Below are 22,330 nucleotides of genomic sequence, written 5' to 3'. Positions count from 1 at the left end.
ATATTCACACTCAATGTTCAAGGTTGACATGGTATCCTAATAATTCAAAGTTAATTCAAAAATTAATCTAAGTCATCCTAACATTAACCTAATCATCTACAATTACCCAAAACCATAATTAGTAATCTCAAAAAAATAGAAAGGGCCTAACTGCAGATCAGGCCCAAACCACAGAGGGGGTATATCACTGAATGGAGTGTGCAGAATACCAAAACCATGGGCCTAGGCCCATGCTGATCCAACAAAGGAGATCCAAGATCTCTTTCACGTGCCAGATCACACGTTCACCTTTCAAACCTTCCCTCCATAATCCTGGCCGGCGAACCAAGCCTCCGTCGCGCCAGAGCTCATCGTCGGCGACGGCGGAGCTCCAAACGTGAAAACCAACCAACAAAAAGGTCGTCTCTACCTCACGGTCTCGAATATCCAAACCAAACTTCTTAATTCTAAACTCACAAGACAAATTGCGACTGGACCTGTGTGAAACCTAAGCTAATATATCAGAAATTAAACGAGCCGTGGTGAATATCAGTAGCGACCAGGTTAGGGTTTCAGTTTCTATAATCTAATACTACCTTGTGGTAACCAAAATAGAGCATGACCAGAGAGTTTGAACTGCATACCTGCTGGAGACGATGCCGGAGATGACGACGGTGATGACGACGGTCACAGGTACACCTCTTGTCCGCTTCCTCTTGCTTCTCTTCTTCTTCTTCTTACTTCCGGAACTGTCCTCTTCTTGCGAGTCCACACGTGAAAGCAATGGTGAGAGTGGAGTGTTAACTGGCGGTTCAGCTCTGCAGTGTAGAGCTTCGAATGATGAAGCTCTCACAATAATGGAGTGAACGTGTACTGAGGCTTAGAGGAAGAGTGCGAAATTCGTTTGGATCAGAAAAAATTCGGGGGGCAATGATTGGCAATGATTGCCCTATTTATAGTGTAATCCAAGAGGGTGTTTTAGGGAATTGAACCTGAGGTGTGAGCTCTTCATTTGTCCAGCTGGAAATTAGGTGAATTCGTGAAAAGAGAATGTGAGTTTTAATGAAGAAACAGGTCACGTGGGATTTGGCACAAGTTTTACTCTCTAATCCATTTGCTGCAAATTTCCCTTCAACCGTGCGTATATGAACTAACTCGCTCTGGATTGGTTTGGCCATTTTGCAGGTTATCAGACTAGAAATTTGCCCACTCTACATATTGGGTAGCAGTGGCATCAAATATTCCTTTTGGTTTGCCGTGTCAGTTTCTAGGAACTAATTCTGAAGAGAATCAACCACATCTATAAAGACTCCATACTTTAATGAAACTTTGGGCCGGTGGCAAGCCTCGAAGGTTGCGAGCTACTGCGATGGAAACCTTAGTCTCAGTGCCGTAGTATCATAACTTATAACTGTGGGTTGTCTACTGCAGGTTGAAGGCTCTCGTTCTTCATAATCACCCCTAACCGGTGCTAACCGAGCATTAGCCTTAGCAGTTGGAGGTGCCACTTGCAATGGTGAAGTCAACGTACCAGAAACAAGAGGATTAGATTCGTCCTCATACCACCTTTCGCTAGTCGGTACAGTGGCTTACTATGGCTCTACCCAATCAAACTTAGACGGTATTTTCGTCAGAGATTGCATCTCCTGTTACCGAAGTCTAAGAATACTCGGCTCTTTATTACTGCTTCTAATGTTTTGCTTTTACACGGCAATGACTTACATTCCTGCAGGTTGCTTTTTCATGTCACAGCTCGTGTGCATAACAGTCCACTTCAGCTGTATTTTGGCTACGGTACTCTGATGCTTCAGCTGCTATTGGAAGCGTGGCAGCCCTTCCTCCATTCCAAATATCTGAGATGTCGTCGTGCTGTTATGGTTGTTTTTCGTTAGCATTTAGTAACTCCCTCCATTACCAAATGTAACTCAGTGAAATGCGATTAACAAATGATAGACCCTGTTAATATTGGCTACAAACATTGACGTTTCGTTTGACTAACTTGTCGTGCTGTCATGAACTGCCGTGATGTCACCATAATGTTGCATTCCCCTTATGAATTAGTGCAAGTCGTGTGAAGTGTAATCAAGGCTTAGACATGATCTGACCCGGTTTATGCTTCACGTTGCATCTTTTACGAACCGCGTAATTACCGTTCGCTTTACATTGAACCTCTGTCAAAGTCTGATTGTCCTGCAATTATTTTCTCTTTTTCTCTAACAGTAATGTATCTGGCTTCACCTCTTTAGTGTGTTATGCCTTTCCTTGGGAAACCATCTGCTTTGCTAGCAGCTGGGTCCAGCCAACTGAAAATAATGTTTTTGAACCTTGCGACATCCTGTTGACCCTTGCGACTAGGTTTAGGAAATACTTTATTTTTGCAGGCTTGTGAGCATTCTGAGGTGCACCAGAGTTCCTTTTAGCATGTCCAAGACTCTGCTTAGAAAACATTCATCACAGAAACATTTCCGACATTCCGAACTAGCTCCGTCATTAGGGAGACAGGCGATATACAATGATGAAGGAAGCAAAATTCGCCGCGGAGCTCGAGATACAAAAGTTTCAACAGGACCTGATGCGTTTCTAGTAAGCATTCCGATTTCAGCCAGCTTGTGCGGCTTACTCGTAGTTTGTGCATCATCATGATCGCCAACCTGTCTTATGCTTGAAAAAAACTGCTAAATAGAGACAAGACAACATCCTTAAATAAGCCCCAAATCACTGCCGACATTACCAATGCCGTATACAGGGTAACCGACCATTATTTCTCGAATAGAAGAAAAATGCGGTTTGCGATCTTCGGTTGTACTGCCATTCTGGAATTTATGCTGCTGAGTCTTAATCACGTGCGCATGTGGCTTTTTGTAGGTTATCAGAGCAGGAGATTTGCAGTGGCGTTATGCTCGTAAGTTCTAACTTTGCAATTTAGACCGATGCGTCGACATATTCTAATGCTACTGTTATCTGACATTTGCATGAATGCTTACTGCTGCTCAATCTTACACAGGAGCGGATCCCACACCTCCTTCTGGCTTCGCGTTCGAACTACTAGAGGCAATTGGGATTTAAGCAATTTATGCCCTTATGAACTGGAACTCCTTAACACTAGGAACAAAACTACCAAGTGCAACCAGAATGTGAGAATATCTTACGGCGAAGAATTTGCATCCTGCAAGATGCTCATAGCGCGGTGAACCAACATTTGACATTCTTCCATTGTAAAACATATCGAAAGGAACAAGGGTATTATGATCAGGCACAGGACTAGCAACATGCTGTTTTTCGTGTGGAATGAAGGCAAACGAGGTATCGGCTTTTAGTGAACCATAAGCGTCACTACTGAGAAGGTTCCACTTGGGACCAACCTTGGCAAGCATGGCAGAACCACTGGATATAACTGGTGCGGGAAACTCTAACCAATTCAATGCTTGAGAGCCTTTCTTCTTGGATCCTTGACTTGGTGGCAAGCTTTGATCGTGCAGGTTTTGGAAGGGAAACGACTAGCCAAGAACACATGACACGGGTTGGACAAAACACATAAACAAATGGCCAAATTTGATTTTTGAAGCATCATGGACAAATAGCAAACTCCAGGATCAAGATTGACTTTTAAATTAGAAATAGGATTGGGATTTATGGGGTTGAGTTGACTTTGGTCAGAGTTGACCAAAAAGTCAAATGTTGACCAAAGTCAACAGTTGGTCAACGCTCTTATTCTTTGTATTTTTTTTTTTTATGTAATGAACTTTTTATGATCATGTAATGAATGGTACTTCCTTATTTAAATGAACTTGGATTGGTATTTGAAATGAATGAATTTGATGTTTTTATATGAACAAAAAAATCTTGAACATGTATTGTAATGGGGTGAAACAGATAGTATAATGTTCAATGAACTAATCATGAGCGATGCTCAAGGCTAGGACTTGAGTGAATAATGACACGCATGAAACAAAGGCCTTAGCAAGGGTCAAGATGCGCCATGAACTAGGACTTAACATAAACCAAACCCGAAGGCATGTCAAGGTACTTGGGTGAGAGCAATCAACTACAACAGACTCAAGCAAACCATGAACTAGACACTAAGTATGAGGGCGGTCTAGCTGAAAGGCTAGGGAAGGAAAGGGAGCCGGTGAAAGAAATGAGCCCAAGAACTTAGACTAGAATCAATGGTCATGAGCAAAGTGAAGAAAAACACAACCAATAACTCAACAGGGATGCACCAGGAACGAGAAGTTGTTGAAGGCAATTTAACCAAGCAAGGGGATCAAGCATCATGAATGAGAATATGCCAGCTGAAATTAGGGTTAGGAGGCCACATAAAAAGGGTTTGACTTGATCAGGGTTCATGGAGCCCTTACCAAGTGAGGATTCCCAAAACTAAGATTTAGTTTCCTTAAGAAGCCACAATTGACACACCAAGCATAGGCCTACTGCTCAAGCAACAAGACCATCTCCAAGTTGTTGAGGAACCCTAGTCTCCACTAGGGGCAAGCACCAAGCTATGAATTCAAGTCACTCGTCCCTTTGTGTTGAGCCATGCTTATTCCTATGAAATGAGTGCTTAACGATATGCAAATTCTTAGATTAGTGATCTAGATGAACATTGTGAAGGGTATGGCGAATTTTGGGGTATGACAGTTGCCCCTATTTAATCTTCTCGAACCTAGGTACCGTTGCGTCCAAACATCATCGCATACCCATTTCCATGACCTAAATTATCTTCTAAGTTATTACTCAAATCATTCTCCTATGTTTCCTCACTCATCTTCATAGGATTTTAAGACATATTATTTGACATTCAACAAACAATAATGTTTAACATTCATCATAATATAATTCGTAGCATTTGTAAGGCACATAATATACTACAACATGGTACAAGAATAATAATATTTTACGTTATCTTTATAACGCATCCGTCCGCGTCCAAAACGGAGTTATAACACTCAAATAATCTAACAATCTAACTTAATAAAGAATATAGGTTAACACTTGTTCCTTGCACACATAATCAATAACAAGAGCTTAGCCTAGTGGTAAGACTTATTCCATACTAAGGAGATCCTGGGTTCAAGCCCCATTAGTGACATAAACTTTCTTTTTTTTCTTTCTAACTCAACAATTTAATTGATTCCTCAAACAATACTCATCAAAATACTCTATTATTACCTTTTCCAACCTGCATAAACTTCCCTTTTTTTCTAACTCAACAATTCAATTGATTCCTCAAACAATACTCATCAAAATTTCACCTTACATTATATAATCATTCCTTAATTTACCCAAGATCATGAAAACATAATCATAACAATAACAAGTTCATCATGGATTCATCAAGTTCATGAAAACATAATCATAACAATAACAAGTTCATCATGGATTCATCAAATTCATGATTATGCATTACACACAAAACCTAACCCCATATTTATAAAATTTCTTCCCCCCAATGCTATACTAGCTAAGAACTCACCTTGAAGATGAAGATGATGGAAAGGATTTGGTTTGATTGTTGATGTTTTCCACTCCTTCTTCAAGTCTTCTTCTTTCTCCAAGTTTCCTCTTCTTTCTCCTCTCTTCTTTTCTTCTCTACTATCCCCCTTTCTTTCTTTTCTTTCTGATATCTCTATCTCTCCTACCTACTCTTTCTACTTCTTCTTATCCTCTTCTTCTTTTCAATCCCCACCACACAATATACATACATAATATATAATTATAACATATAATATCAAGTAGTAATAAAATATCTCAATTGATATTTTATCTTCCAGTACCAATTGACCAATTATTAATGTTACCAAAAACGTCCTCTCTTATACTTATTAATATTGATATGTCTCTTTTATTAATAATTAATCTCATCAGAATTCACTGGTTACTCTATTGGTCCCACCTGACAACATTTAGAGCATATAGAAACTCTAATTGTTCAAACTGACAAAAGATAGAGTACATAGGAACTCAATTAGTCTCAACTGACAACTAATTGAGCATTTAAGGGAATATGGGATATTACAAATAATTACTTCAACTAAGAAAATTATATTAATTTTTAAAATCTATTATAATAATTCACAATAAATTATTGTAATATAAATTTATTAATTATATTTTGTCAAAACAAATTCTTACATATTTAAAATTTAATAAAAAATAATAAAGTAATTTACAACCGCGCATCGCTCGGGTCTTTATTTAGTTTCTAAAATATCATAGAACTGATTGAGATCCTAATAAGATAAACTCTTTATAAAAAAATGGTTTATCACATTTATGGATGATCATACTAGATTTTGTTGGACGGATGACAAGTTGTAGTAATTGTGCCAACAAAAAATTCACAATATGGTGAATAGAATTATTGCATCTACAAGGGTTGTGTGTATCCTTGCACAAGGACAATGTGAGTGCATGTGTGATGTTAGCGTGCGGGTGACTAATAAAATAGATTGCGTTGAACGTGATTGATTTGATTTCCATTTAGTAAACCAACAAGCTCTTTTACAAACTTGACTGACTGAATAAAAGTGACTATGTTCCCCTTTCGAGTCATTTACCTTTAGATGTGTGAATTTATATAATAGCTCCTATAAAAACTTTTATTTTCTATTACTTTTATTGTTTACGACTTCCCATGTACTTAGAGGTAGGTCACCCTATAATTGTAAAACATGCATTCATTAGCAGTGACTTCTCAAATAATTAGAGGAAAGTATCCTCATTTCACCACTAACGAATGCATTAGAGCACAAAAAAGACATAAATAAGAAGTTAGGTTTATATAACAATGTTTGTGACATCCCATATACCGAGATAAAGGTAATCACATTCCACAAAGCATTCATTTGTTAGTAGTTACCTCCAAAGTATTAAGAGAAAGATATTCTCGTACCACTAGTAATAAACGTATAAAACCACGTAAAACTAAACTAATGACTTTCCGTGCCATCAATTAGGTGAGGTAGCTAAATTGATGCATTAGTTGATATAGATGAGTGTAATTAGTTGGTAAATGGTTGAATATCTAGAAGCATCATTTTGTATCTTCTCATAATGTATATATGAAAACAAATTAGTGATACTTATAAATCAATAACTTTAAAAAAATCTTGTGTCCTATAGTGATTTTTAATTTCAATTTCCTATTCAAAGTTTTTAAACTTTTTTTCATTACTTTAATTTTAACTTAGTTACCATTAAAAATATTTGAAAGCACAACTTTTGTTCGTGAACATAAACATATTGATAAACTTGAACCTCGTGTTGTAAATGTATTTTTGTTAGTTATTTCTCTACTAAAAATAATATAATATTTTTTATACACCGAAAATATTTGTTGGGTTTCACAAGTGTGAAAGTGCTAAAAGTCCCACATCGATTAGGAATGGAGGAAACATTGAGTTTATAAGAGAGGTGACTCATGTCCCAATTGTCTTAAGGTTTTGAGTGGATATGCAGCGCTAAGGTCTCTTGTAACCATGAAGGTTTGACCCATTAACACTTTTGGACTTTACTCCCCGGATTTCCCCAACAAGTGTTAGCAGATCCCTAGTTGACTCGGTGGGTTTCAAGTGTGAAAGTTCTAAAAGTCCCACATCGACTAGGAATGGAAGAAATGTTGGAGAGGTGACCCATACCCCCATTGTCTTAAGGTTTTGGATGGATATGTGGTGTCAAGTTTTCTTGTAACCATGAACTTTTTGGCCATTAACAGTTCAGGACCTTGCTCCCCACACTTCCTTAACAAGTGTTATCGAATCCCTAGTTGGCTCGGTGGGGGAGCGGAAATGGGTCTTAGTGTGGATTAAAGCTAGTGATATGGGTGACTCGCACTTGTGGGGGATATTGTTGGGTTTCAAACGTGAAAATGCTAAAAGTCCCACATCGACTAAGAATGAAGGAAATGTTAGATTTGTAACAGAGGTGACTCATACCCCATACCCCATTGCCTTAAGATTTTGAGTGGATATGTGGTGTCAAAGTCTCTTGAAACCATGAACGTTTTACCCATTAACACTTATGGATCTCACTCTTCGAATTTCCCTAACAAGTGGTATCAGAGCCTGGTTGGTTCGGTGGTAGAGCAGAAATGGATTCTAGTATGGATCAAGACTAGTGATGTGGGTGACTAACACTTATGTGGGAGATTGTTGGATTTTAACTGTGAAAGTGCTAAAGTCCCACATCAATTAGGAATGAAGGAAATATTGAATTTATAAGAGAGGTGATTCATACCCCCATTGTCTTAGGGTCCATTTGGTTCAACGGAGGGGAGGAGAGATATTTTAATAAAGGGGAGGGAGGGGATGTATTTTAATTAAATATATGTTTGGTTCAACGGAGGGGAGTGGGGAGATATTTAAATTAAATGTATGTTTGATTCAAAAGAGGGGGAGAGAAGAAGAGGGAGAAGTTTTAATCAAAAACATGTTTTGTTAACAAGGGGAGGAGAGGGGTATTAAAAATACTTTATCTTTTTACCCTTAAAACATTACAACACTCTTGCTAAATAAAATAAAAATAAAATGATATTAAAAAAAATTGTTAATTCATAAACAATATAAATAACCAAATATAAAATATTTAATATTTTAAACACTCTTAAATATATTAAAGTATAAATAAAATATTAATAAATATCATAATAATTAGATAAACAATTTTAATCTTACTTTTATCATATTTTTAGTATAATGTCTTGTATTTTAGCAATTATCAATTTCATGAATTCAGATTCTGTATTCCATCTTAAATCTTAGCCAAAATTGAATGCACTATATTATTCCTTCTTGCATTGATCCCCAAAACAAGAAAAATGAGCAAACCACAAACTTTGTTTTCACTTCAAAACAATTGCATTTCAAATTAAACATTCTTTTGACATTTTCCAGTCCCATCACAAACTGAACAATCAGGTGCATCTTGTGCTATAGGCTTCAAACAAGAATTTATCCTCTCATTCACAATATCCTACAACACAAAAACATTGTTTCAATTCAAACAAGTACTAATTCAACCTAGAATTGATAAATTAATGTGAAACTAAAAGAATTTTTCAAGAGAATGCATACCACAAGTAAAACATGAAGTCCAAGAGGTGGAGTAATAATATAAGACACACCAGGGTGTTTCTTAGCAGCCTCCGCACTCAAAGAAGGAATATCCTACCCACAATCTCGCATAATTAGAATTATATCCGAGTAAAAATATTTTTAATGATTTAACGATTATAATTGGTATAGAAAAAAATAAGTGAATATCTACCTTGTTAATATGTTTTCCAGTAGCTAGAAAAAAAGGAGCGATAATAACGCGGCGTGCACCTTGTTGAACACATGATTGAAAAGCATCTCCAATGGTTGGTTTTGCCATTTCCTGGAAATTTGTAAAAATATTATGAGGTTTCAATAATTTTATAGTAAGAAGAAGAAAACTCAACAAATTGAAGAAACTTACCATGTGAGCAGGCTCAACAATCTTGTATCCAGTTTTGTTTCTAAACATGTCCACAAATTTAACTGAAATTCATAAACAAGACAACATTATAAACACCAAAACTAAAACATTTTCAATTTCATATAAATAGTTTCATCAAACTTTTCCTACTTAGACTGATATTGGATCCATTGAAACTTGATCCATGATCCACAATTATCACTGCATCATTAGGACCGATCTCAGAAGAGTCTTGAGTGATTTTACTAAAAAATCTCAGAGAATATGATGGTTGATTTGTTCCAATTTCACTTGCACAAAAATTGATGCAGAAAAATAAAAGCACCAAAGCTAATAAAGAAGAAGAAGACATTTTCCCCTTAATCCAATTCAAGTTAACTCTTTGTTCTTCACAATTGATAAAGTTTCACAAAAATATTTTTAAGTTGTAAAATCTCAAAGAAAATGGCTTTTTTAAATGCATACAAAGTATCTAAAATATATTAATTACAAATATTCATTTTTTTAGGAATATATTAGAAATACACATTTGATTAAAGTCTTTCCTTTTTATTTTATTTTATCAAATGACATTAATTGTAAAAATTCCATATTTTAATTTCCTTTCAAATCATTTAAACAACTTTGATAGATGTAAGTCGGTTCGATTATTCAAATATTTTCTCACCTAATCAAATAAAAATAATTTAAATTGTTTTAATATGATAGAAATAAAAAATAAAAGGATTAATATAAAACTAATAAAACAATATGGCCAAAAAATACTTTAACCACTATTGAATTACATTATATAAAATTAAAATTATTATTTAAAGAAATCAAAATATGAATAAATATTAACTTTTTTAATATAAAAAAATAATTTTATTTCAATGATAGTTCTTTGGTTATATATATATATATATATATATATATATATATATATATATATATGTATATATATATATATATATATATATATATATATATTATATATATATATATATATATATATATATATATATATATATATATATATATATATATATATATATATATATAAGTAGTTTATAGTTTTTATATAAAAGTATTAAAATTTGTTATTTAGTAATGTCAATCGATATTCCAAAAAGATATTTAAATTTAAAAATAATTTAACTAATTTTAGAAAATATAAATAATTTTTTCATTATGGTAATTTTGTAATTTAAATACTATATATATTTTATTACATGATTATTAAGTTGATATCAATCTAAAAAGTAAAATAAAATAATAATATCATGTCTTATATTATGCATGGATCGAACATATATGATAAGACTATCATGTCACTGCCATATCATATTTAAAATATCATTTAATTTTACTTCTAAGGTAATTTGTTGTAAGATTATGCATGCATCATAACCTCATTGAAACTAAACAATTTTAGCAGTGAGACGTGAACATGTTGATTTATACTGTTTTTGACGGACTAAATTGATTTATGGAGGTGTATTATATTGAGATTTCAAAAGACTATTTCGATGAAAAAAAGTTTTAGAGTAATTTAAATTTTTTGAAGAATTCAAAATTTTAAGAAATATAAATGATTCAATTTAAATCAATTTATTTTTAAATTTTTTTGTTTGAATGGAGTATTGAAATATTTCGTTGTTAAATTTTTGGAGTCATTTTCATAAATTTTAAAAAATTTGGACCAAATTTAAAATGTGAAAAATAGACACTAATTTATAATTTTTAAAAATCTAAAAGGACCAATTTGTAAAATTTTAAAATTATTAGGAATTTATTTGCACTTGTTTTAAAATTTTAAAAATGAATTTGAAAGTTTTATAAAATATGAAGATCATTTTGTAAAATATAAAAAAATAATAATAAACAATTTAATATTCACATTATATAGAGTGGATAAACAACTTCAATTTTTTTTTTAATTTGAAATTCCTTAAATTTAACTTGAATAAAATATTTCATAAATTTATATTATTTTAACTATTCTTCATATTTTTTTATTTAAATATAAATTTTGATAAAAGCATTTTAAATTCTTTCAAAAAATTATTTTTCTTTTGTTAAAATGCTTTATCTAACCACACTCTTAAGGTTTTTAGCCTTTTTTTTTTTAATATTGTTTACAATTAGTTTAGATTTAGAATTATTTATAATGCAAAATTTTAAAATTCAAAATACTTTATGAGTTTTTAAAATTCGAAAGAACTCAATTTTTTTTAAGATTTCAATTTAACATACTCTTGAGTCTGAATATCATATTTACAATTAAGATTTTTGTGATTGATAACTTAACCAAAGCAAATTTAAGAAAGTAAGAAGACTAAAAGTTCAAAAGAACTCAAAAAAATTTAAAATTTCAATTTAACAACTCTTGAGGTTGAACAACATATTTACAAATAAGATTTTTGTGATTGATAACTTAACCATAATAAATTTAAGATGATGGATCAAAATAAATTTAAGAGGGCTACAAGACTAAAACTTTGGAGAACTAAAGTAATATCCTCAAACACTTTATCTATATTGCCATCTTTGTTTTCTAATAAAAATGTCAATTATGATTATTATGTTCATCTAAATGAATGTCCAATTGCGTGTATTTCACATCTCAATTAAATGGATCCAACTAGTTGTCAAGGTTTAGATCAATGCAACAAGTTCTTAATATAAAACACTAACTCACTTTCATCGATAATTTCATTCTAGTCATTGAGATTCTTGATATCAAGAAAGTCGTACCAATTGCTCAAATTTGGAGACAGATAGTAGGTTCCTAATGATGGAGGCACATGAAGAACATTGTCAAACACTAACTTATGTTGGGAGTTAAACATAGAACAAAAGATAAGAGATTCAGTGGAAGAAAAATTGATCATTACCAACACATACCTTACTAAAACCTAGATAGGGCTTGAGATTATGTAAATGAGTATCAAATGGAGTAAGGTGGTGAGAAGCACCTGAATCAGCAAACCAAGCTTGAGACTCCAGCTGTGATGGAAGTGAATACTCTTGAGTGAAGGCATAAGACTGATTTGTAGTAGCTACCATTGCCATAGCTTGAGAATTTTGAGAAGCCTCTTGTGCTTGATCTTGTTTAGTGCCAGAGCTGATTGCATTATTGGACTGAGAATTTATTGTGTTGTGAGGTAATGAAGGACTAATCTTACCTGTGCCAACAATCAACCACCGAATGGCCATACTTCCCACACAACTGACATGTAGGACAGTTTCTAGTTGTACCAATGGTAGCACGACTTATACCACGACCTCTATCCCGAGTGAAGCGATTTTCCCTGCCACGATTGCTAGAAAACGTTTCTCTCAAACGGTTGATTGCTTGACTTGTATGAGCTATATTAGCAATAACTGTGGACATATCTAACTTTTGGCGAAATTTGTCCAATTGAGCTTCTTGCACATACACCAAAGCTTCTACATCACATAGTGAAGGTGATTCGGTGCTCCTATACATCTGCATCATAAAGGGATTGTACTCTTCCGAGAGTCTACGAGAATATAATCGATTTGATCTTGTTCAGAAATCGAATCACCAACATCTAGGAGAGAATTAACGATAACTTTGATACGCAACACAAATTCAGTAATTGATTTGTTCCCTTTCTTTGTGGATTTTAATTCAACTCGAAGCTAATGAACCCTAGTTTTCATTTGAGCATTGAAATATTAATGAATTTTTCCCCAAACATCATAAACATGTTTACACGAAAGTACTCTAGGTAACACAAACTCAGAGATCGTAGAAACAACCAGATGAACATAGCTTTATCTTGGACTAACCACACTTCATATTCGTCAGAAAATGTACCTAAAACTCGATCTTGAACGGAATTAAATTTCTGAGGAATTTGTGGATTCACCACCACTTTGTGCATATTTTGTGTCAGGATGCTACCTTCAACTTGTTGATTCCATAAAAGATAGTTACTATCTTGCAGTTTGATCTAAAGTTTTAGTCCAAAGGTGTTGTTGAATTTGGAACTGGAAAATGCATTTGAGAGCACTTGAGATTGAGAAGGATTTTTGACGTGAATCTTGAGATTCCTCTGAATCCATTGTTAGAAAATTCGGTAAAATTAAATGGATCCAGGACTGAATCGTGATTGAGAATCACTTTCCTTAAAAGTATTTCAAGCACTCTTTTATTATGTCTTAGAGTTGGAAAATGCAAGAACACTCAGGATAATATCAGCCTTAATTTCGAGTCTGCACAAGACAAGTGAAGAACCCGAAATGCAAGGAAGGTTTTTCTGGAATTTGGAAGAGAAATACGTTTTTAGTTCTTGTGTTATTTTTCTGAATAGAATCATATATTTATAGGAGATATGGATGTTGTTTCAAAATTTTGCAACCTTTGATGAAACAACACCATTTCACCATAAAACACAATGTTTCATATATGACACTATTTCATGAAAAGATATGAAAATTGAATTCAAAATTCAAACAAAACAATAACTAAATTAACTCTTTTGTCACACTATTAAGTCACACTTTCTATGTGGGACTTAAAGCAAAGCATTAAATACTATTTAACTCTTTTGTCATTTTGGAACTAATATTGCAAAACAATTTCCAACAATCCCCCACTAGTTCTAATAATGACAAAAATCATTCCAGATAGTGAAATATAAAAAGTGTTAATGAAGGAGAATTGCGGTCCAAAACGCAGCGGAAATTAAAATTTTCTCCTTTAGAGATCCTTACGAATGGTCATGATCAGTGATAGAATATTTACCTCTTGTGACGGTTGAAACCTTTGGTGCAGATCTCTTGTGACGATCAAAATCTTTGATGCAGATCCACGAAGCGATCACGAACGTTGAACGATGACAACGTCTCTACTCAGTCCACACGAACGGATTCCTTCAATCTCAGTGCTAGCTGGTACGAGTGAAGGCTTTGAGTGAGAGAGAGAGATTGAGAAAACGAAAATAATGCAACCGCAAATTTTTGCTTCTGCACAAGGGTTCTATTTATAGAACCACTTGTGTGGGCTTCAAGCTAAAAGCCCACTTAAGTGTATTTTGGCCCATATCTTATAATATGCCCAAAATCACTTAAGCTCATGGTACCTTACCATATTTCATATTCTACTCAAGTACACCGTACCTTACGATGTTCTATAACTCACTTAAGGGCACCGTACCTTACAGTATTCCTTAGTTACTCTATCTCTCATCAATCCGTCCTTTGTGTGTGACCCTGTAGGTTTGCGTGACGTTGGCAATTATATTAAATCACACATTTAACATAATAAACAGTGAGCGGTATCTAGCAACACATCACTGCTACCCAAGACACGAAAATGTCATGTGATCTGACAATTCCTTATGTGATAATACTTATGTGTATAATTACCCTTTTGCCCTTATGTCTATATTGAACACAAGGCATAGACCGTGTCATCCTTGTCCAGTTCAATATTGGGCCCATAGACATTTATCCTGTTATGCAGGATGGGCAAATTCCATCTAGGTCACTCATGTCCCTCAGCATGCTTTGTGGAGTACCCATCAACTGTCTTCATGGTTATCCAGTTACGGACAATGTTGGATCAGCAATAAAGCACTCGACTCTACATCTAGGATCCATAGTGGTTTCAGGTCGAAGAGTGGAATACACTATTATCACCATGAGAATAACTTATGACACCTTGCATAACTTTCTATATAGTATTCTCATAGCGGGTCAATCCGGTATAAATATTACTCCTAATATTCATACCTATGTTTAAGACTTGATAACTCTTTATCCATGATCCATGAGATGTGATCATCAGTCTACAAACATAATAGTCTTAATGCTTTAATGTTATCCCACTTCACACTAAAGCTCGACTACGGATACTTTAGGAATAGTGTCCTTATGTTTAATGTGTTCTCATGATTAAGACACACTTAATACATTAAACGGACTATCTATTCCAGGGACTTTATTAATCAACCATAATAAAGAGAATGCCTTTTATTATTCGATACAAGTACCAAAATGTATTGGCCTCTAGGGCTTACACCAACAGTTAATACAGTTAGGTATCTTTCGATTTTAAACTTAACCTTAGTGAGGATAACGCAAAGTTTAATCGGAATGTTTGGTAGCAAAGCTTTTAAACCGTTAATCCATGGGATCAGACCGGCGTTACCTTACACACACTCTTTAAAGGTTCTTCCTTTACATATCTCGCTTAGCACTTATTTATGGCCATATGCTATCCTTTTCATGAATTTTTCATGAGAGAAACTCCAACTCTCACTTTGAGACGGCACCATCTCAAAATTCACATAGGTGAGGTTCATATAACATCCTTTCCAATAGATACTCTTCTTCGTTAATGAACTTCATTAAGAGGTTTTGGAAACCTCAACCCTCAATTCAACACAGTCAACCTTATTTCCCAAATTCTTGACTTACATCCAATTCAACGACTTGTTGTTACCCATTGAATCTTGAAGTTAATGTTTTGTTAACATAAGATTGGGTTGCTGCTGCTGTCGGAACTTTTATTTAAGGAGTTTCAACCCCATTCCTCTCGAGGTTGTTCGTACTAAGTCTCTGGCCACTGGCTTAGTAAACGGATCTGCTAAGTTATAGCATGTTCGTATGTAGGTGAGTGAAATGATTCCATCCTTAATCAATTTTCTTACGAACGAATGTCTAAGTCCTATATGTCTAGACTTTCCATTATACACTTCGCTGAATGCTCTTGCTAATGTGGCTTGGCTATCGCAATGTATCATCACTTTTGAGACATTGTCTTTAGCCAATGGAACTTCCAACAGAAGATCCCTTAACCATTCCGCTTCTTGACCGGCGGAAGCGAGAGCCACGAACTCTGATTCCATGGTCGAAAGTGTAATGCATGTTTGTTTCTTGCTCTTCCAAGAAATTGCTCCACCAACAAGTGTAAATATCCATCCAGTTGTAGATTTATGGTCTCCAATATTAGATATCCAACTCGCATCAGTGTATCCTTCTAATATGGCAGGGAACCTTCCATAGTGAAGACCAAGGTCCTTGGTTTTCAGTAGATAGCCAAAAATCCTTGTAATTGCCTTCCAATGTTCATTACTTGGATTACTAGTAAATCGACTCATTTTACTGACTGCAAATGATATGTCGGGTCTGGTACATTGCATTAGGTACATTAGACACCCTATTGCACTTGCATATTCCAATTGAGCCACTGATCTTCCATTATTCTTTTGAAGTTTGTTGGCATGATCAAATGGAGTGGTTACTTCCTTAAAGTTTAGATGTTTAAACTTATCAAGCATTTTCTCAATATAGTGGGTTTGACTAAGTTCATAACCCCCACTATTTCGCTTAACCTTGATCCATAAAATTGTGTCAACAAGTCCAAGATCTTTCATCTTGAAAGTGGATGTTAGAAACTTATTTGTTTCTAAGATTCCTTTTAAACCATTACTAATGATCAACATATCGTCGACATAGAGACAAAGGAATATTACAGTGGTTTTGCACGTCTTTGTGTATAAGCACTTGTCACAAGAATTAGGAATAAATCCATTTGAGAGTATTACAGAGTCAAATTTTTGATGCCACTGTTTTGGTGCTTGTTTTAGTCCGTATAAGGATTTGACAAGTTTACACACCTTTTGTTCATTTCCAGGAAGCAAGTAGCCTTCCGGTTGTTCCATGTAGATTTCCTCATCGAGATCTCCATTTAGGAACGCTGTTTTAACATCCATCTGATGGATTATAAGATCATTCAAAGATGCTAAGGCAAACAATAATCTAATAGTAGTTGTTCTTGCCACTGGTGCGTATGTGTCGAAGTAATCTATGCCTTCTTTCTGTCTAAATCCTTTTGCCACTAATCTGGCTTTATAAGTGTTTAGAGTACCATCGCTATGGTATTTCTTCTTAAACACCCACTTGCATCCAATGGGCCTTGATCCCTTAGGTAAGTCAACAAGTTCCCAAGTGTGGTTTGATACAATTGAATCCATTTCATCTTGGATATCATCTTTCCAAAAAGTGGAGTCCCTTGAAGTTATTGCTTCCTTATAAGTTTTTGGATCATCTTCCACTTGAAGAATAATCGGAATGCGTTGAACAAAGTTCTTACAATTTCCCTCAACAAGATAAAAGGAAATAGATTGAGAATCAATCTCATCTGGTCCTAGATTCTTTGTTTTCCGAATTCTCTTGCTTATCCTAGGCTCGGGTTGTGGTTCAATGATTATAGGAGTGCCTTCAGTTTGTATTTCTACAATCCGAGAAGAGTTATCTTCATGAGATTCTTTATTAGTGGCTGGCTCCGATCCTTTATCCTTTGTGATAAGGTTTTCAAAGAATTCTACATCCCGGGATTCAACAATTACATTAGATTCTAGATTTAAGAGTCTATATGCTTTACTGTTTTGTGCATATCCTACAAAAGCACATCTTATTCCTCGAGGACCCAACTTGGTTCTTTTAGGGTCCATGTTTTTGTAGTATGCCACACACCCCCACACTTTAAAGTAACCGATTTTTGGCGCTCTGCCTTTCCATGACTCATATGGAGATATACCAGTTTTCTTTAACGGAATTCTATTGATTATATGACAGGCGGACAATAATGCCTCACCCCACAAGTTAAGGGGTAATTTAGAATGCATCAACATGGCATTCATCATCTCTTGATATGTTCGATTCTTTCTTTCTGCCATGCCATTTTGTTGCGGTGTTCGTGGTGCCGAACATTCATGTATTATACCGTGCTCTTCACAGAATGCATCAAATTCAATTGAAAAGTATTCGCCGCCCCTATCACTTCTAAGGACCTTTATACTTTTGTTTAATTGATTTTCGACTTCTGCTTTATAAGTCTTAAAGGCATTAAATGCATCATCTTTATGCTTTAAGAGATATACATGAGTGTATCTAGAGGAATCGTCTATGAATGTAATAAAGTATCTATTCCCTCCACGTGTCAACATGCCATTAAATTCGCACAAATCTGAGTGCACAAGATCAAGTAATTTCGTTTTCCTTTCAACACTTTTGAAAGACTTCTTAATCATTTTTGATTCAACACATAATTCACATTTTTTGAAATCCTTTATATTACATGAAATTAGTCCAGATTTAATTAGTCTCTTCATAGAACTAATACCACAATGTGCTAATCTATTATGCCATAAAGAAACGGAATCAAGCATGTAAGCGGAATTAGAAATTTCATTAATAATATTATCATTAGTACATAGTTTGATCATTCCCTTTGCGGAATATCCTTTTCCAATGAATACACCATTACGGGTCAAAATAAGTTTGCCCGATTCATATACAGATTTAATACCCGGTTTTCCCAATAAATCCCCACTAACAAGATTCCTATTCATGTCTGGAACATGAAGCACATTTACAAGTGTAACTTTCTTTCCAGAAGTGAAGTTAAGTTCGACCGAACCGGTTCCAACAACTTTAGAGCGGACTTCATTTCCCATTTGTACCTCTTGTCCATCAATTGCTTCAGAATAGGTTTTGAATGCAGCCTTGTCATAAGTAACATGCACCGTAGCACAAGTGTCATACCACCAACCTTGAACTTTTCCTTTGATTGCCATAATTTCGCTCACTGTAGCAATTATGTCATCATCTGATCGAATTGCATTGATCTCATTTTTTGCTTTATTTTGTCTGCAATCTCGAGCATAGTGTCCAGGTTTACCGCATACGAAACATCCGTTCTTTGGACCTTTATGACCGCCAGAGTTCTTGAACTTGTTATGTTCTTTCTTTGGTCCAAGATGACTCTTCATGCCATCATGTCTCTTCTTTCTCTTGTTGGTCACAACGTTTGTTTTGAAATGAGTAGGGGGTTCTGATTTCTCCCTCTCCTTCGATTCCTCCTCGATTCGAAGATGTTTCTGAATTTTCTCCAAGGAGAAGTCCTCGGAACTGTGCAACAATTTCTTTCGGTAGCCTTTCCATGAAGGTGGTAATTTTGCAATAATTGCACCGACTTGGAAGGTCTCAGGGATGTCTATTTTTACTGCCTTTATTTTATTGACCAGAACTTGCAATTCATGCACTTGGGGAAGAATGGGCTTAGAATCTAAGAATTTAAAATCGAAATATTTAGATATTAAGAACTTCTTCGTACCTTCCTCTTCAGCCTTGAACTTGAATTCTAGTGTCTTCCATATTTCTGTTGCCGATGGATTGTCTGTGTAGAGGTCGTAGAGACGATCATATAAAGTATTCAGAATGTGTCCACGGCAAAGCAGTTCGTCCTCCTTGCGTTTCTTGCGCTCCTTCTTGAGTTCTTCCGAATCATTTTCTGTTGGTTCAGGTATTGGTTGTAGGTCGGGATCAAGAACATAGTGAACCTTCAGGGCAGTTAATAGGAATGTCATCTTGTCTTGCCATCTTGTGTAATTTGTTCCATCAAATCGATCTAACTTGACAAGATCCTGGTTCATCACTTTGATGCTTGAAACAGCAGCGTCTGAAGCCATTATGTTACTAATACTTTTAAGATTGTTAGAAAATTCGGTAAAATTAAATGGATCCAGGACTGAATCGTGATTGAGAATCACTTTCCTTAAAAGTATTTCAAGCACTCTTTTATTATGTCTTAGAGTTGGAAAATGCAAGAACACTCAGGATAATATCAGCCTTAATTTCGAGTCTGCACAAGACAAGTGAAGAACCCGAAATGCAAGGAAGGTTTTTCTGGAATTTGGAAGAGAAATACGTTTTTAGTTCTTGTGTTATTTTTCTGAATAGAATCATATATTTATAGGAGATATGGATGTTGTTTCAAAAGTTTGCAACCTTTGATGAAACAACACCATTTCACCATAAAACACAATGTTTCATATATGACACTATTTCATGAAAAGATATGAAAATTGAATTCAAAATTCAAACAAAACAATAACTAAATTAACTCTTTTGTCACACTATTAAGTCACACTTTCTATGTGGGACTTAAAACAAAGCATTAAATACTATTTAACTCTTTTGTCATTTTGGAACTAATATTGTAAAACAATTTTCAACATCCATGGCGATATTAACCAAATCAGAGCTGAAAGATTATCAACACGGAAGAGAGATTTCATGTTAGACTTAAAAATCTTTGAGATTCATTTATGTGAAATAGATTGATGCAGAGCTGGAAAGTAAAGAAGATGATAACATTCATGTATTAATCATACAATGGGCGATGGTATATGTATATATTCAGATGAAAAACTAATCTAACTAACTGTTACAGTTAGAGTTAACTTCTAACTTCTAACTGTAACTACTCAATCTACAAGCTAATGGATAACTATGTTAGTTAACTATAACAGAAAATGATTAGCCAATCAAAATACACCAATATTAACTCAAAAGATATACATCTCTAACAAACTCCAATAAACTTAAAAATAATTAAACATTTAAATTTTAAACACTCATTTAAATATTATTCCGTCCTGCATTGATTCTAAAAATAAGAAAAACAGTATACCATAATTTTTTCTCAATTCATCTTTCGAAAAAAGTCTCTAGTATTTATTCATCATTTTAGTCCCCAATGATTTAACAAATGTGTCTCATTAGCCAACATATAAACATTAAACTTAGGGACGGAGATTGCATTTTCCATTCCCATCACAAACTGAACACTCATTTGAATCTTCACCAACAGACTTCAAACAAGAATTGACCCTATCATTCACAACATCCTACAACACAAAAACAACATATTTTTAAGGTCAAAATAACATTGTCACAAAATTTATGTCAATAGATAATCTAAAATAATTCAATTCAAACAAACTTTAAGACTTTAAAAATAAGTCAGTTAATATTAAAAATAAAATAAATTGTTAAGAGACTTCATACAATAAATAGTTGATCGAGTCCGAGTGGTGGAGTAATGATGTAAGACACACCGGGGTGTTGTTTTGCAGCTTCTGCACTCAAAGAAGGAATAGTCTGCACATAATGTTGCGTAATCACGACCATTCATAAATGTTTATTTAAAATTTATTTCGATTAAAGTCAAATAATTTTAATGATCTAATTATTAATGGACAATGTATCCAAATATTTTTCGAAAATATACCTCACTAAAATCCTTCCCAAAAGAGAGGATAAATGGATTGATAATAACGCGACGCGCACCTTGTTGAACACATGATTGAAAAGCATCTCCAATAGTCGGTTTTGCAGATACCTGAAAATTCATAAATATTATGAAACTAAAGTATTTATTTATCTACCATCCTTCAAATTTCATGTTCATTTAAACTTTTACCAGATGAGCAGGCTCCACAATCTTGTATCCAGTTTTGTTTCTAAACATCTTCACAAATTCATCTGAAATTCAAAAACAAGACAACAATTTAAATACCAAAATTGAAGCAATCTCAATAATTTATCAAACTAATCTTACTTAGCATGGTACTGGCTTCACTGAAAGTTGATCCATGATCCACAATTATCACTCCATCAATAGGACCAATTTCACTTGCAGAAAAATTAATACAGAAAAATAAAAGCACCAAAATAAAAAGAGAAGAGGAAGACATCTTCACAGTTGAAAAAGTTTTATGAAAATATCTTTAAATCGACAAATCTCAAAGATAATGGCTTTTTAAATACTACTACTACCTACTTAAATGCTACGTACAGAGTAGTTAAAATATATTAATTTAAAAATACACATTTTATTATAGTCTTTCTTTTTAAAGAAAAAAAATAAAATTACAATTAATGTAATTATTCCAAATTTGAATTTCCTTTCACATATTTACACATAAGCTGTATATTATTAAATCATGAGTTTTTAATATTATAAATAATATTTTTCTATTATTTTAATTATCATCTATAGAATATTTTGTCATTTATTGTATTATTATAC

The 22,330-nt window shown here is 34.1% G+C and overlaps 2 protein-coding genes and 1 long non-coding RNA gene across 6 annotated transcripts; 1 reads left to right on the top strand and 2 right to left on the bottom strand.

Moving 5' to 3' along the window:
- The first annotated feature begins 283 nt into the window (after positions 1–283).
- LOC127119254 (uncharacterized) lies at positions 284–3,764 on the top strand. Of its 4 annotated transcripts, none has more exons than XR_007802736.1 (4): positions 284–672; positions 1,165–1,600; positions 1,712–2,881; positions 2,984–3,764. It is a non-coding gene; the product is annotated as an uncharacterized LOC127119254 (long non-coding RNA). The 4 variants fall into 4 exon arrangements; XR_007802733.1 differs by having other exon boundaries at positions 1,165–2,726; positions 2,845–2,881; XR_007802735.1 differs by having other exon boundaries at positions 1,165–1,332; positions 1,411–2,881; positions 2,984–3,763.
- Positions 3,765–8,639: 4,875 nt separating this feature from the next.
- LOC127115475 (sirohydrochlorin ferrochelatase, chloroplastic) lies at positions 8,640–9,854 on the bottom strand. Its single transcript, XM_051047015.1, has 5 exons — positions 9,586–9,854; positions 9,436–9,497; positions 9,244–9,354; positions 9,051–9,143; positions 8,640–8,949 (listed from the first exon to the last, which is right to left on the bottom strand). Exons 1-5 carry the CDS (start codon positions 9,785–9,787, stop codon positions 8,845–8,847), a joined length of 573 nt encoding a protein of 190 aa, XP_050902972.1. The 5' UTR covers positions 9,788–9,854; the 3' UTR covers positions 8,640–8,844.
- A 10,935-nt stretch (positions 9,855–20,789) lies between these two features.
- On the bottom strand, positions 20,790–22,060 carry LOC127115474 (sirohydrochlorin ferrochelatase, chloroplastic). Its single transcript, XM_051047013.1, has 5 exons — positions 21,860–22,060; positions 21,722–21,783; positions 21,530–21,640; positions 21,307–21,399; positions 20,790–21,146 (listed from the first exon to the last, which is right to left on the bottom strand). The coding sequence occupies exons 1-5, from the start codon at positions 21,993–21,995 to the stop codon at positions 21,042–21,044; spliced, it is 507 nt and encodes a 168-aa protein (XP_050902970.1). The 5' UTR covers positions 21,996–22,060; the 3' UTR covers positions 20,790–21,041.
- Positions 22,061–22,330: the final 270 nt, after the last annotated feature.

The sequence above is a fragment of the Lathyrus oleraceus genome, chromosome 1 (assembly GCF_024323335.1).
Source record: "Lathyrus oleraceus cultivar Zhongwan6 chromosome 1, CAAS_Psat_ZW6_1.0, whole genome shotgun sequence".
Lineage (NCBI taxonomy): Eukaryota > Viridiplantae > Streptophyta > Magnoliopsida > Fabales > Fabaceae > Lathyrus > Lathyrus oleraceus.
This window is presented reverse-complemented; position numbering and strand designations above follow the sequence as displayed.